General features: G+C 41.6%; 1 protein-coding gene across 5 annotated transcripts in view; it reads left to right on the top strand.

The window, feature by feature from the left end:
• Positions 1-16,226, top strand: part of KCNAB1 (potassium voltage-gated channel subfamily A regulatory beta subunit 1) — a gene marked incomplete at both ends in the record, with an annotated part of 324,812 nt that overhangs the window by 116,011 nt on the left and 192,575 nt on the right. For 2 of the 5 annotated variants that reach the window (XM_084231610.1, XM_084231612.1), the window contains one exon: positions 2,703-2,923. The exons of the other annotated variants lie outside the window; for them this stretch is intronic. In XM_084231610.1, coding sequence (XP_084087736.1) covers positions 2,703-2,923 — 221 coding nt within the window. Of the gene's footprint in view, positions 1-2,702; positions 2,924-16,226 lie in introns of those variants that run through there. 5 annotated transcript variants of the gene reach the window in all.

The following is a 16,226-nucleotide window of genomic DNA, read 5'->3' on the forward strand; positions in this document are numbered from 1 at the left end:
ATTCCCAGTTCTGGTTTGGGGTCTGCTTTCAGGCATTGCTCTGCTAGTTCTTGGCAAGCCTGAAAGCTGCTAGGGCTAAGTGTCCAGATCACCTGTACCGTCAACATGCCCCTTCCTCCTACAGAATTGGCTGCTTTCTTCCCCAGTCCTGGCCCACCCAGGCTGCTGGCTCTTGACCCTTCTGCCCCTTTGGCAATCACAATACTCTGTCTTGCTTTCCAGACAGTGTTATTTTCCTTTTTTTATGAGCTATTTCTTCTGATTCCTCCCACTACTTCCTCTTCTCACTTTGACTGTTTTCCTGATTCACATTGATCATCTCCGATGAGCCAGCTTAGTGTGAAAAAATAAAGGTTCTAATGATTTGCTTCCTCTCTGCTCACTGTTATTCATTCCAGGGAACAAAGATTTGCTTCAGGAAAGCCTTCCTTGGAGCTGAGGGTGAAAAGCCGACCTTAGTTTATCTGTCCATTGCCACAGCCCTCAGCTCATCCTCAAGCTACCTCCCCCCAACCCCCAATGCACACGGGATGGTATATTGTTCTTTAAAGTCAGGAGTGGGAAGGGCAGGGAATGTGAAGAATGAGATTCCACAACCTTATCTACAGGTTATAAATGCTAAGAGTCATGTCTGCAATAGAATCTAAAACTGGCATCCATTCCACTTGACATTTTATGTCTACAACTTAGTTAGACTGGAAAAAAGTGGTCAGATCTGCTATTTTTAAAATTACATACATACAGCCAGACTGTGTGTGCTCCTCACACCTGCCAACCCCTGGGAAGCCAGCCTCCCTCCTTCCTGCTTTTTAGAATCACGCCCAGCAAAGTCCTATCCATCTACTTGGGCTCCTAGGCATCTGAGAACTCGTTGAAGTCAGTCTCTGTCTAAGGGTACAAATTTGGTTGGGGTGAAATCTTGTACCTGAGAAACAAACAGATTCAGGGCCTAACGGGGACTCAGTTCACATGGGGAGTGAATCAACAGAAAGAACATTTTCCAGACTACTGTCACTACCACACTGCTAACTCCTGTACACTTAGAGTCTTTACCACTCATTCAGAATTGTCACAATGTGCCCTCGACATTATTAATTAGCCCCCTTTAAGACTGAAAAGGCTTTGTCCTCCACTTAACATGGCAGTTTCTTGATGAGGACAACACTTTGTTTTTTCCTTGGTATTTATCTCTATTGCCTAGTGCAGAGATAGTGCTCACAATAGGGTTGATTGACAGCAGGGTCTGGTGAGAAGAACCAAGTTTAGAAAACAGTTTTAGGAGAAAGCTCAATTTTATTGTCAGTACATCCACAAGAGGGGTCTGACTTCCATATATTTTGAATGGAGAGATACGTTCTTAGTCATGTGATGCTTAGTTTGGGCCAACATATTGCACTTGACACTAAACCAGAACGTTCCTGTTTCATGTGGATTCAGAGTTGAAGGGGGTGTCTTACTGTCCACCTCTGACCTGAGGTAGAGCTTGTCGGAGCAGCTAGCCATAGGTGATCAGGGCAGTGTACTTGGTGCGGGCCACCAGGCTTGGAGACGTGGTCCTAGGTGTCCTAGGTGGAGTTGTGGACCCGGCACCCACCCAGCCACACCAGGGTGGTGATGCATTGCTGCCCCACCCCCACCTCTGGCCCTCTTCTGGGAGACAGCATCAAGTTAGCAGGTTTGACTCCTCAAAGTATGCCTGTGGCTCCTCAGGAAACTTCAAACTTATCTGCTTAAGAAATAGCATGCAAAGAGGAAACAACCCCCGGCAAGGCTAATAACAGGGGTTTTCAAGCTGTGTTTTAGCACGCCAGTCACAGAAGATCCACGTGTTATTCACTGGCGCGTTCAGCGCAGAGGCTCCCCCACTCTGCCATCCTCCAGCTCCAACTGTTGTGCTGCAGCAGGATTTGGTTGGAGTCTGGGCAGAGCCCCCTTTATGAACAACCCTCCGGACTGATTCTGTTTCAGCAGAAGTGATCCTTGCCTTCCCAGCCGCACACAAAGCAAGGAGATCCTTAAAGGGACCTGCCTGGTCCTCCGTGCAGCCACAAGCCCGCGTCGGTGCGGACTCAGAGACCCAGGTTCTGGCGGAGAGAATGAACGGAGAGGGCTCTTGAGAACCCCTAGTCCTCCCGGAACCCGGCTGGGAGGGAGCTGAGGCCGGAGCGCATGGAGACTACCAATCCCCGCGGCCCGGAGCACGATTAGCTGCTCTGGGGATGCTGGGCGCGCGCGGCGAGCATCCTGCCTGTGGTCCAGAGGCTGCTGGGGCGCTTCCTGCGGTCTGCGCGGATCGGAGCCAGCGCCCGGAGGGAACCCGCATTCAGACCAGCGCACCGGCTCCCCGCGGGTCTGCGAGCAGCCGGTGCGGATGCTCAGCTCTAGGCATCTGCAGGAGCCCCCCCGATTGCAGGGATTTGGCTGTTTAATCGAGCGAGGTTACCACCTGGGAAGGTCTGCGAGGTTGATCCTCGTTCCAGCTGCTGTGATAACTTCGGGACTGACTGTTGACTTCTCCGGGTGCCGGGGACTCTGTCCTGCACCGCCACCACTCCCGCCACTTGCCCAGCTCTCCTCTGAGGGCACCTCTGGCCAGCGGGGCGAGGAGGGGTTAAAAGGCAAGCAGAGCCCCCAGCTGCTAACCTGTGTGACCGCCTGTGTTGTGGGGTTCTGAGAGGGACCGTGCGCCGCCCGGGGAAGCAATGCAAGTCTCCATAGCCTGCACAGAGCACAATTTGAAGAGTCGGAATGGCGAGGACCGACTTCTGAGCAAGCAGAGCTCCACCGCCCCCAATGTGGTGAACGCAGCCCGGGCCAAATTCCGCACAGTCGCTATCATCGCCCGCAGCCTGGGGACCTTCACCCCCCAGCACCACATTTCTCTCAAGGAGTCCACCGCGAAGCAGACTGGCATGAAATATAGGTATGGATATCAAATTTCCTCTTCCCCAGGGGTTCCGTGTCCTGTACAGGTGCCCTGGAGAGGTACAGTGGTTTTGAAAAGTCACTCACCCATCGGTGGATTGCTTCATTTAGAATTCTCAGGTCTCTCTAAAACAGCTCCTTAGGAGGGTGGAGAACACAGATGGGCTGTGTTGTGCTGGGTGTGTGTGTATGAGATTAAAAAAAAATGGGACCCATTGTGTATATTCGGAAGTGTTACAAACACCCTAGATCTGTATGGATTCGGGTCTGCAGAGACCAACTCAACTGCTGGAAACTGGACTGAGCTCAGGGTAGCTTTTAAACAGCAAAGGTGTTTGTCCTATTTTTTTGGCACAGTCTAGTTTCTGCCCTTATATTATTAAAAATAGTTTCTGGTCTACATTCTTGTATACCGCATTCTTAGGTATCTTTTGAACTACCACGGAAACAAAAGCTATGCACAGCTTGTAAGGAAGTTTTGTTGCTGGAAGAAACACCTACAAATGGTAAATTAGATTGGACACTGCCACACTTAAATCCCATTACTGCTTGAAAGAAATGCAGAGTGTGTTGTAAGAAAAAGTCTATTGTAATGCTCCCAATTTTCCCACATGATTTTAAGCTCCATCTTTTTCTATGTAAAACAATAGAGGAAGATGGAAGTCTTCCTGGTAATAGTTGATACTCTCATTAAAAGAATGACTTAAATTTGATAAGCAGAAAATTTTATTATTCAATTATATGACTCTTGCCTCCTCATTATATGTTTTTGTCTTGATCCTTCTTGACTTTAAAACAACCATGCGTCTCATTTCTAAGAGTGTTTGCAGATGTAGAGTAGGGAAGCTGATGGTGCATCCTTCAAAAGCTTTGCTTACTCTAGTTTGCAGATATGATTTTGTCAATTATTTACATCTAGCTATCTGTCTTCTTTGTTAGGAATGAGGTTTTAGGGTGGAAGGAACTTAAAGCTATTAAAAGAATTCACACCTAAGGTTGCTTCCCATGTGGAGTTTCTGAAATAAGCATTAAACCAATTTCTATAAAAGTTATCGTTGAAAAAGTTTCCCTGCAGAGTTACAGGAAGGCTCACTGAAAAAGCACCAAGAACTGTTGTCTGAGGACCATTAAGAAAGAAAATCATGTGTCTGTGGGGAGACCCCACTAAAAACCCTATAAAGCCCTTCCCTCAATGGCAACGCAGTTCAAGCAGCTGGACTCTGGGCAATGTCTGGCAGTGTCAGCTTTTCACAGTCTTCCTGTGATGGGGAGTGGAGCCCACAGTGACAAGTCACTAACTAGACTGCAGTCCCAGTACACTGGCATTTTCTAGTGCTGCCACTGTGGCACACACCCAGCCCGTGCCCAGTGCTCACAGAGGCTCCGCATGCAGTGCAGCTGCTGAGGTGGAGCTGAGCTGCTTCCTTCCTCCAAGCTTCTTGCAGCCAGACCCCCAGGGTGAAGGCCCATCACTGAGGTGGTTTGACTTGTGGCCTCCAGCATGTTAGTAGGCCATGGCCTTTCTTTTTGTAAAGTAGAAGAAATAAAAAGTAACAGCCCTCCTTGGGAGAGCGTGTCATAGGTGCCTGTGGATCACTGTATTGAAGAGTTCGATTTTAGGAGGGTTTTCAGAAGGTTTCTATTAAGATTTTTCTGGTAATACAGCTCATCTCAGATTGGATGAATAGCTGTCTCTTTTGGCCAAAAGCTCAGTGTGTGAGGGAGATTTGCTTGGGCATCTTTCATTACTGGTAAGGTAGGACTGCTCTTCTCTGACAGAAAGTTAGCCATATGTGGCCTTCAGTGTTCTTTGAGCTCTTTATTGTTTATGATGACTGGACAAGTACCTCATCTCCATGCCCCTCTTATTCTGAACTACTCCATCTATGACAAACAGACAGTTCTTAGTGTAATCCTCCCTCTTTCAAATTCTACTGAGAGTGACCTTTAAAAAAGAGATGATGAGGGGCCTCCCCGGTGGCAGCAGTTGAGCGCTGGGCTGCGAAGCTGCCTGCAGCCTCTGCAGCCCCAGTTTGATCCCCGGGCAATGGCGAGGGTCCCACATGGCACGCAGACCTCTCCTGCAGCGTCCGCTGCTCCCCTCAGCAGTGTACCTTGGTCCTTCTGCCTGTTCTGCTCCCTGCTCTGGTTCCGGTGAATTCTCTCAGCCTCCCGCACTTCTGACTGTACCCAGTGCTTGTATAAATAAATAAATAAATCTTTTTTTTTTTTAAAAAAAAGAGATGATGAGATTGTGCCAAATGTACATTAGACTTCTCCTTAGGGTGAGAGATAGACAGACAAACAGGTGGAAAGGAGAGAGACTAACCATACATTTTATTAAAAATTAGAAACATTTTTATTAGTCGAATTATCCTTTTCTTTGACATTGTTGCCATTCAAACATAATGTGCATGTGTGGTCTATTTATTAATGGTAACAAATAGCAAAAAATAAACAAAAAAATAAACAAAATTCCATGTAGTGTGTGGGGTGGTGATTGATTTAAGTAATCAGGAGATGTGTGAAGATACAAGAATGGCATGTGTTGCTAATATTCTTATACTTGAAAATAATTTCGCAGGCATAATTTAATCTGGGATCCATGAGCCCCATAGAAGATTACAAAATACTCTCTTTCTCTGCATTTTATGAGGAGAGGGTTCATAGAAGTAAAAAAGTATCTACCATCAAAAATGGTCAAAAGGCAGTGCTATAGCATTCATTTAATTAAACAATATTTACTGAGCAACTACTGTACACCAGGAACCCCACTAGAACTTGCTACATGAAGGTGCAGAAACCAGAAAAGGGTTGGGGTTTACATTCAAGTTGAGGAGACAGACCAGGAAGAAGAAAAACAGAAAATAGCAATCTAATGGGAGACATTCTTTTGAAGTCTATGTTTTAGGGATGATAGTTATGCCTGGACTAACTTAGCTTGTCCATTTGATGTTGCCACCTCTGCTTCAGTTCCAGGACAAATTGCTGCAGCTTGGGGCATGAGTAATTTTGCCCATATTTGCCACCCATTTGGCACTCTAGGGACTTCTTTCAGGTTCCAGCATTGTTGTAAGGTGCCACCTGACAAGCCAGGACCAACCTACAATGTTGGTGAATATGTAGAATGCCTTCTACTGATATAATACCCTATGATTTCTAAGGCCAAATTTATATTTTAGCTCATGATTACCATCCATTAATCAAGAACTTATTAACTTGGGAGTCTAGAAATAATTAATATATATTTGTGTGAAGCATCTGAATTTTGCAAAAATAAAATGCTCAAAGCCACTCTTAGAATTACACCACCATTATGCAAAATCTTGTGTAAGATTAGCTATTGTTTCAAAGTTGTGGATGAAAAAAATCCATTGAAACAATCTGCTAGTTAAATGCTACTGTCAGCCCCAAAGAACAAGATCCCACTTATTTTTTTATCCTGAGGACTATTCTGTATTTAAATAACCCAAGACAATTCTTTTTCTTATAGACTTTATTTACATCTGTGCTTTGTTAATGCCTGAGAGTTCCTTTATTTTAGTTTTGCTTGTGTTGACCTTGGAGTTCATCACACTCTGTTAGTTTGATGTTTAGTCTGTAACCATACATGATAGACTTAGATACATACATGAAACATTCATCCTAAGATAACCAAATCTCTCAGAACAGATGCTCAACTAGACTTGTTTGTTTTTAAATTTTTTTAGAATGATCTAGCCACTCGTGTTTGACTGGTCTCAGAGCCTCTGTTATTCAGAATTGAGCACATTTGCACTCATAAGCTATCCTCCACCCATATTTTGAAATTGTTACTTTAGTTCTACAACAATTTGACTTTTGATGGGCCTAATTTCATTAAGAAAACATTTATCTGAAATATATTCCTCCAGGTCAATATAACCTTATGCTATATATTACATAAAGCATATTTTGAAATTCTTAAGAGAATACTTTCTAAGAACTGTTGTCTGAGCAATCGTCTTTAGATTTCACTAAAATATTCTTTTTTCCAGTTTTTCAGGTTAATGACCTTTTTGTCACCATTGAAAACATTATTTGAAATAATTGTAGATTCAAAGGAAAATGCAAAAAAAAATCCCAATACAGGAAATTTCCTTGAACCCTTAATCTGTTTTTTTCCCCAATAGTACTATCTTGCATAATATCACAACAAATCAAAACTAGTATGTTAACATTGGTACAATCCACAGAATTGGTTTCAGATTTTACCAGTTATAAACCATGAATGTATGCAAGTCTATTTGTCTATGCAACTTTATCACATGCAGAAATTTGTGGACCCAGTATTACATGGAATCAGAATTGTTCCATCACCACAAAGCTCTTCATATGACCCCTTATAGCCACATCCACTTCCTCTTCCCCAACCCTAATTCTGTGATTTATCTCTATAATATTAATCTTTTGAGAATATCATATAAATGAAATCATGCAGTATTTTGGAACTGACACACACACACACACACACACACACACACATATATATATATTTTAATTTGGCATCATTCTCTTGAGGCCCACTCAAATGGCTGTGTGTATCAGTAGATCATTCCTTTTTATTGGCAAGTAGTATTCTGTAGTCTGGATATTTCATTTTTTTTTTTTAATTTTTCACCATACATTGTCAATCAGGTTGTTGCAATCATGATTTTTAGCATGCATTAGATAGCTTCAGATTATGATATTTTCCCCAGATTCTTTTAATGCCATTCAAAAGCTCAGGAGATAAAATCCATGCTAAGTAACATGACATGAAGTCCTTCATGGTCTGACTTCCATCATGCTTTCTGGTCACCACCCTTTGTTCTTATATCATCTCCACTCATGCTTTATAGGAAATACTTAAAAGACGACTACTCACAGTACCCTGAATTTTCTTATTTATTGTTGCCCTTGTATCATTTTTCATGCTTGTCTTTATACCCTGGAATTCTACCCCTTGTTATTAGTCAGGTAAACTGTTCATACTCGAAGACCTGACTCTACATTGACCTTTTCCATAAAAGCTTCCCTGGCTTCACCCCACACCACATTCAGTACTTACATTTTTATTCCCAATTGCCTCTGACTCTTACTTGCATTATGTAAGTGACTGATCACATAAGTGTTGCTATTATCCATTTGCATCTGTGTCTTCCCTATTAGTCCATGAAAGGCTAGAGGACTGGATCTTATTCATTTCCATAACTCTTGAGTCTAACCTGGAACATGACACATAATAGCTACTAAATAAATGCTTGGGAAATGAATGACTACATATATGGACTATTATGTTAATTGCTGGGGGTAGTAGTAGCTCAGGTCAGTGGAGCTTGGAAGGAGATTACCAAGAGAGGAAGAGGGAAGTATGACTCCAAGACCATACATGTAGTGGTGAGAAATACTGAACTTGCACAGAAGGCTTTATGCTGGGAAGTGGTGAGAGAGAATCTTGCAGAGGTAAAGAGGGTTTGGAGTATCGCATCTTGAAGGCCAGGATAAGTTATTTAAACATGAGGTAAACACTTGCAATGGAGGATCATTATGGATATTTGAACAGGGTGTCTATTTATGAAGTTCTGTTAAGAAAGAATTAATTTGCCAGTTGTTAAAAAAAATAGAAAATCTACAAGTTGTAAGTTTGAAGAGAATTTACAATGAATTCCATAGCACTCTATTTTCATATAAAGTATCAAAATTACACAGAAAATCTCAGACCAGATGCTTTTCCCATGCCATTCCCATCTCAGCTTCGTTATTAAAGCTCACATCTCATCTCATCCACTGCTTTTTACCTCCCACGAATGGTGGGCAGATTTGAATCAAAGCAATTGAAGTGAAAGATCAATTTTGTCAGCTGATTACGTAAAAGGGGGAGAGAGGGAGAGGGAGAGAGAGAGAGAGAGAGAGAGAGAGAGAGAGAGAGAGAGAGAGAGAATACACAGGCACACACACTTGTAAACCTCCGCATGGGGAAAAGTAGGAGGAAATAGGTGGGTTGAAGAGGCGGCAGAGAAGAGCCAGCTCTGTGGCTGTGTTTCAAATAGAAATATTTGAGTTTGGTCCAGAGAAGAGAGCAGCTTGGTTATTTAAAGTGCCAATTTTTTTTTTGGTAAAGAATACCATTGTCATTTTCACTGACACCCATGGATGTGGGCTTTCCTCTCTTCCTCAAAGCAAAATGGGAATATGGGGAGGTGGAGAAATCTTCCTGAAAATGAGTTGCTGATTCAATCTCAAAGAGTTTATTCCACCTCTGCAAGGCACCAGTCAGAAGTCTGGCATCCATGGGATGGTGAGAAAATGGTAGGAGGGGTGGGAGGCTCCCAGAAGTTGTTAGGAAACTTTGTTTTATTTCCACGGCTTTGGAAGTTGTGTGTGTGTGTGTGTGTGTGTGTGTGTAAGAGTGAGAGAGAGAGAGAGAGAGAGAGAGAGAGAGAGAGAGAGAGAGAGAGAGAGAGAGTGAAGGAATCCTTCTAAAGTGTTCCAGATTCAGCTTGTCATCTCACCACAATCTTTAGTTGGGTTGCTCTAGATGGAGTCCTTAATTCCAAGTCTACTCAATGACCCTCTTTAGAAGCTTGGGAAAGGGCTGGGGGACACAATGGATTCTGGGTGCCTTGTCGTGGGTGTAGTGTGGTGCCAACACTTGATGAGGTGGGAACCTATATTTCTGAATCATAACGAGTGTTGTAAACCAATGTTACTTTAATAAAAAATGATAAATTATAAAAGTGATTTGCTTTTAGGAATTTTTAAAAAATTTCTGCAAACATTTTGACTTTAATTTGAGGAAGATTCTGAAAGGAAAAAATTCCATTACATTCAAAAGGAAAATCATATTTATAAAGTTGACTATGCTATTTCAAATTCATATTCCATCGTTAGTGTATTAATTCATAAACAGTATGAGATATTGATCCAGTGGATAGGTTTGAAATATAGGACTCTTGGTTTCCTGGAGTATTCTTCAAAATTCCTTTTAGGAGGGAAAGTCCCTTTATGAGAAGAACTGAATTCCCAAGCATCAATTCATATTTTTTTCCTACAAGAATTTCAAATAATTCCGATAAATAGCCATTAGACATAATTTTCAAATTACTCATTTTTGCAAATTATGTTGTATGCTTAAAAAAATTTCTGCCTCCAATTCGCCATGCTTTTCAGATTTAGAAATCAAGTGACAGAAACTGAAAAATTTAAGGCAAATGTCTTTTCCATTTCCATGTCAACATTGAGGATTATTAATCCTGCATGATTGCTAGCAATGATGTTAGCTAGGAGGGCACTTGAGATGCCATCTATTCCAATCACATTATTACATAGAACAAGGCCTTTTCCTTGGTGAGAGTGATGGTACTGATGGGAAGGTCAAGGTCAAACTCAGGTCTCCCAACACTCCTTCAGCTTCCCCATTGCAGCTTCTTGATTACGTCCTATTTCAACACAGGGAAAAAGCCTGGAGAAGGAACAGTTTCCTTCTATACATAAACACTTTGCAGTTTGTATCTAGAAATGAAGAACTTGCTGAGCCTGGAGAGCCAAACCAGACTCCTTGGTCTCCTGCAGAGTGGCGAGGACCCCAAAATTCTGCCCAAGCTTCTCTTTACTTGTACATGTTCTAAACTGGACATAAATTAATGTCCAGATGACAGCGTGCTTAGCATCACAGCATCTAAAGTGCCGGCCTCTCCACCAAACCATGGGTGTGGGAATGAGACGGTGCTCCCTGCCAAGCCTGGATGTGAGATGCACACTGGCTTCTGTGCCAAGCGCACTTCACTCTCCCAGTGATTTTGGAGATTGCTTTGAAAGCCTGCTTCTGACAATCAGAATCAAAATACAGCACATTTAAAAATCCCCATTGCAGGTTGACTTTCAGTTACTCAGATTGGAAACCACAACAGAAGCCCAGCCGTGATTTTTTTTCTTGGAGGCGACAACTGGGAGGACTCAGAGCGCTCGCCCAGGCCATCTGGTCCAGTCCTCATGAGAAATCTGCCCTGCTTTTCCAATTTGCACTGTGCAGTGACTACTTGTAAAGGCCCCTGAAGAAATATTGTGTAATCTCCTTTCATGACAGTCATGAAAAAATTTGGCTCTTCTTTCCAAGAATTAGAATCATTCACTAAGCCCTAAAATCCTCAGAGGGGAGAAGCACTAAGGTGAAGGTAGTGAGAATTTGGGTTTGCTGGACTAACAGACCAGTCAGGTTGGCAAATGAAGAGAGGAATGAGGGGCAAGAAGGCCAGGGCACAGCAGTGAGGTGAGAACCCAGAATTCTATGGACACCGGCCAGGGGGATTCCTTCCCATTCAGCACCTGCTCATCTGACCTGTTTTGCTGCTAAACTATCCAAGAATCCAGAAAAAGATCACCACACAAAACTCCTTGCAAATGACTCAGCTCCTTTCAAGCTGCCTTCAGAGCTTGTTGGCCTGTCCTGGGTTGAAAGGAAAATGAACTAGCTATGATCATCTTACTTTCTAGATTTCCAGTGCTTGGAAACCATCGCTACGACTCAGACTGCTAATTTCCAGAACGGTTCCAGTTGTTTCCTCGTTGATTTCATCCTCTCATCCCCAATTGTGACTCTCATTAAATCCCTCCATGTGATGACTGTAGCTCCTCTAAGTCATCTGGAGTTAAAGAGAATTCCAAGGAAAAGTCTGGACTTTTCAGTACAGAAGTACAAGATTGCCTAATAATAAAACATGCTTTGTTCCCCTCTTTGCACTTGTTTTAAGTGGGAAATAATTTCAAAAAAATTGAGCCAATCTTTGACAGAATTGTTGTAAAAAATAATTTTTAATTCTAACCAATATTTTAGAATAATGAAGATGACTATGCTGATACACAGCAATTCTTATGGGGTCATTAGCTCTGAAGATTGTGATGGTGACAACTGAAATCTTATGGGTAAAGAAATATGAAAAGGTCAAATTTGATATATAGGTTTTGATGGTCATTGAGCATCCAGAGAGAAAAAAATAACTGTAATAAGATTAATTTGCTATTTTGATGTACTCTGTAAGAGAAGATTTTTTTTTTAACCTAGCAGGTTTAAATATAAATATAACCATAAGCGACTAGTATTATTTTGTTTTTGCTTTCTTTGACCTTTTTTTTTTTATAATTTATTTAATTGAGGTAACATTGATTTACAACACTGTATATGATTTTTGAGGCACAGGATCACATCTCTCCAGATTTCTGTTACCACCCCATACCCATAACCAAAGCACCCATAGTCCTCCATCACAGTCTTTTGGGCCCTCTTCCATGTTCTCTGCCCTCCCCCATTCTCTGTGGTAGCCTCAATGTTAGAGTCAGGTGTATAGATTTTGTTCTTGTTTTGATTTGTCTGTCCCTTTGTTTTTCTATATTCAAATATGAATGAAAATGGCCATCTTCTACTTGTCTTTATCTTTCTAATTTATTTCACTGAGCACAATCTCCTCCTGGTCCAGCAATGTAATTGCAAATGGCAAGAGTTAATTATTTTATAGTATAACAATTGTGTATTTACAACACATCTTCTTAATCCACTCATCTTTCTTTGGGCACTTTGGTTAATTCCATAACATGACTATTGCAGTGGTGCTGTAATGAACATAGGAGTGCACAGATCCCTTCAAATTAGTGCTATTGCATTTTTGATAAATACCTAGGAGTGGACTTGCTAGATTGTATGATAGACCCAGTTTTTATATTTTGAGAAACCTCCATACTGTTTTCCATAGGGACTGGACTAGTCTACATTCCCACGAACAGGGTTAAGAGGGTTCGTTTCCCTCCACATCCTTGCTAGCACTTATTGTTTCTGATCTTTTTGATATGAACCATTCTCAGGGATGTGTGATGACATTTCATTGTGGGCTTGATTTGCATTTCCCTGATGATAAATGATTATGAGCATTTTTTGACATGCCTGTTGGCCATCTGAATGCATGACTAGTATTATTAACAAGAGAAATCTTCTGTGTTGGTAATTGCTACTTTTTAGGACAATGGCCTTGAGGGGGGCTCCATTGCAGAAAATTCCAAGTACAGAGTTCTGCTTCAGGAGTTTGTGTCTACTGGAAGGCCCATCTGGTTTAACAGGCTCTTATATAAGAAAAGCAAGTGCTTTCCTGAAGAACATATGCTAATAAAGTATCCTGCTTTCCATTTCTTTGAGATTAGTTTCCACTTTAAACTTGGTTCTTATGTTACTGGGGATTTGTTAGCTTCTTTGGCTTGAGACCATAGCCACAAGCTCACTACAAAATTCAACTGTGTAAATAACATGGCTTTAACGAATGCTACTTTTCTCTCTACCCAAGAATCTGCAAATAATCCTCCGAGGTATTTGATGAAAATAAATCTTTGACTCACTGCTTACTCCATTTCCTGCCTCTCCATGCACGAGCTCTTCTATATTGTGAGTCTGCATTTACTGAGAAGACTGGAAATGCTTTAAAGAAGTCTTTGCCGAGAGTTTTCATCTTGATGAAAAAATGTATTTGTTCAGTTTTAATGAAGAGAAAATAAATAAGTTGTAAACAGACTTTGGAAATCAGGAGGTTCTGATTGCTTAGACCAAAAAAGCTCAGGATCATTCCTTTTTTAAGTAAATTTTATTTATTTATTTTTGTGTGGAACTGGGGTATAGTCCAGAGGTGTGGGGGTGGGGTGAGAGGATTCACCAGAGGCGGAATGGGGAGCAGAACAGTCAGATAGACTGAAATACACTGCTGAGGGGAGTGATGGGCAAGACAGGATAGGTCTGCTGAGCCATATATGGGTCAGATACCTGGCCAGGGATTGAACTCAGGCCGCAGTGGCTGGTGATAGCTTCCTAGTGCTGAGACTTAACCCCTGTGCCACCAGGAGGCCCAGGATCATTCCTTAATCCAAGACACAGTGGATATTTACTTGAGGACTCCAGATTTCACCAGAGGTTTCCTAAGGGCTTCACAGGACCTGCTGTGGTCTTGGTTCACAGCAAGAGGTTACTTAGATGGGGGCACACAAGTCTCCTTAGAAAAGCACACCTGGACATTTTATACTGTGTGAGCTTCCTCTTGCTGCTGTAACAAATTACCACAAACTTCGTGCCTTAAAAAACACAAATTTGTTCTCTCAGTTTTGAAAGCTTGAAGTCTGAAATCAATGTGTCAACAAGGGGTGCGTTCCTTTCAAGGGGGGCAATGTAGAAATTTGTTTCCTGACCTTGTCTAGCTTCTAGAGTTCACTTGAGCTTCCTAGCTTATGACTTCTTCCTCCATCTTCAAAGCACATCTCTCCACACTGTGGTTCTACCTTCACCTTTCTTTTTTTTTCTTTTCCCACTCTGTTCCTCCTACCTTCCCTCCATTAAGGACTGCTGTGATAACATTGGGTCCACCCTGATAATCTGGGATAATCTCCCGATCTCGAAATCCTTTAATCACATTTGCAAAGCCTTCTTTACTATGTAACATAGCATTATTCTCAGGTTTCAGAAATTAGGGGGTCATTATACAGCTTTCCATACATAGCATGCAAATATGTTATGCAGGAGAGGGGAGAGTTACAAGAACTCCAAAGTAGCAAGCATCACATCCCTATCACTGTCTCTAGCAGCTAAGACTCCTTCAGGTGTAGCAACACAGCAAAAGGAATAACGAGACCACTGAAATACAGAGCATCAGGAATGTTTTCTGTGTAAGGCCACAGAACAAAAATTCTCATTTACAGTGTGTAGTTCCAGTGTAAAAAAGTTTCAACAGTTTAACCTTAGCCTTGGCATTTATTATTTTCTATTTTTGCTTTTAAAATCTAAGTACAAACTAGAAAATTTGGAGGTGGACATTAATAGAAAATCAATAAATAGTCATAAAGAGCAAGCTCTAATTAACATTGCCACAGCTCAAAAAATATATCTGCCTTCACATTTCATGACTATAATCAGGGAAATATGGAATCTTACTCCTTCTAGCACCTGGATGGGGGGAAGATGAATTTTTCAGGAACACAAGATTCCTTTTCTGAACACTTCTATTAAATATTATTCATTTGAAGCCACAAGGTTGTCCTGTCATTTTATTGTAATCACAAAGATTAAATTGTTATTAACAATATTCATACATATTTTTACACAAATATTCAAATGTTTTATATTGAATACAGTGTTCTTCTAGAAAACTTTGTCTCATGTATCGATAGGGAAGCTAGTTGTGGCTCAATTCATTCCAGCTTCTCCCAAAGACCCACAATCTTCTAGCACTGCCTAGAATACTGGACTTTGAGGATTATACTCTTGATGCCAAGTCATGTACATCTGTATACCCTCACTTGGTAAGCAAGCAATAAATGCCAAATTGCATCAAGTGTGGGGAGAAATATTAGTGGCTATAGATCAAAGTGAGTTACATGAACAATTTGCTGAGAATTCAGAAATCAGGGGAGTCAAGAGTTGGAGTCAGAAATCAGGGGAGTCAGCCTGGGCTTATAACTCAGTCTCTTGTGGCCAGATATTGTCACCAGGAGGCCATAGGGGATGAAATGCTTGATTAAAAGGAAATTGAGGAAACATCTCCTTTGGGACCTTACTGATTATAGATGAAAAGAGACTAGACTGTAGAGAAGGCTGCACAGCAAAGTTTAGAATGTACTGGAGGAGAAAGTGATTCTAAAGCAGGAATGGACGCATTGCTGTGAAAGACCTCCCAGGGCCGGACAGCACCACAGGCAGGTTGGACTCAGTTGCATCATTTCCCTGTAAACAGGAAGTGTATTTAGGGCCACCAAGCCCCTCTCCTGCTTCACTGAGGACTGAACGGGAAGAGCTCCTCCTCTCTATGTTGCTCCCAAATTATTGCCAGCAGGGCCTGTATTCTCAGAGAAAAGATGTTGTCCTGGGGCCTAATGCAAATAAAACAGCGGCAACATTAACTAATAATGACAACAATAAAGAAAAATAAATTGAAGTCTCTGTGTTTGTCACCGATGGCCTTAATAAAGTAAATGTGATCAGCTTAATAAGTGGACCACGATCTCATTTCTTAGTAGGAAGGCAGGCAGTGCTGCCATGTGACAATCATTGATCAAGGCGTTTGACTTTACTTTAGCCATGATTAGTTTTAGAAATAGAAACGTTTATGAAATGCTAGTTTATAATTTTTCTTGTTGCTTATTCCTGCCAAGGATATTAACCTGCTCTATACTTATCTTGAGATGGACACCCCATGAGGACAGCGTTGGATAAAAGACAAAAGCTGATTCCCAGAATGTCTGAATGATATTCTATGCCACTGAAACCTTACTTTATGTTA

Source organism: Talpa europaea, assembly GCF_964194135.1.
Source record: "Talpa europaea genome assembly, chromosome: 4".
In the NCBI taxonomy this organism is placed as follows: Eukaryota; Metazoa; Chordata; class Mammalia; order Eulipotyphla; family Talpidae; genus Talpa; species Talpa europaea.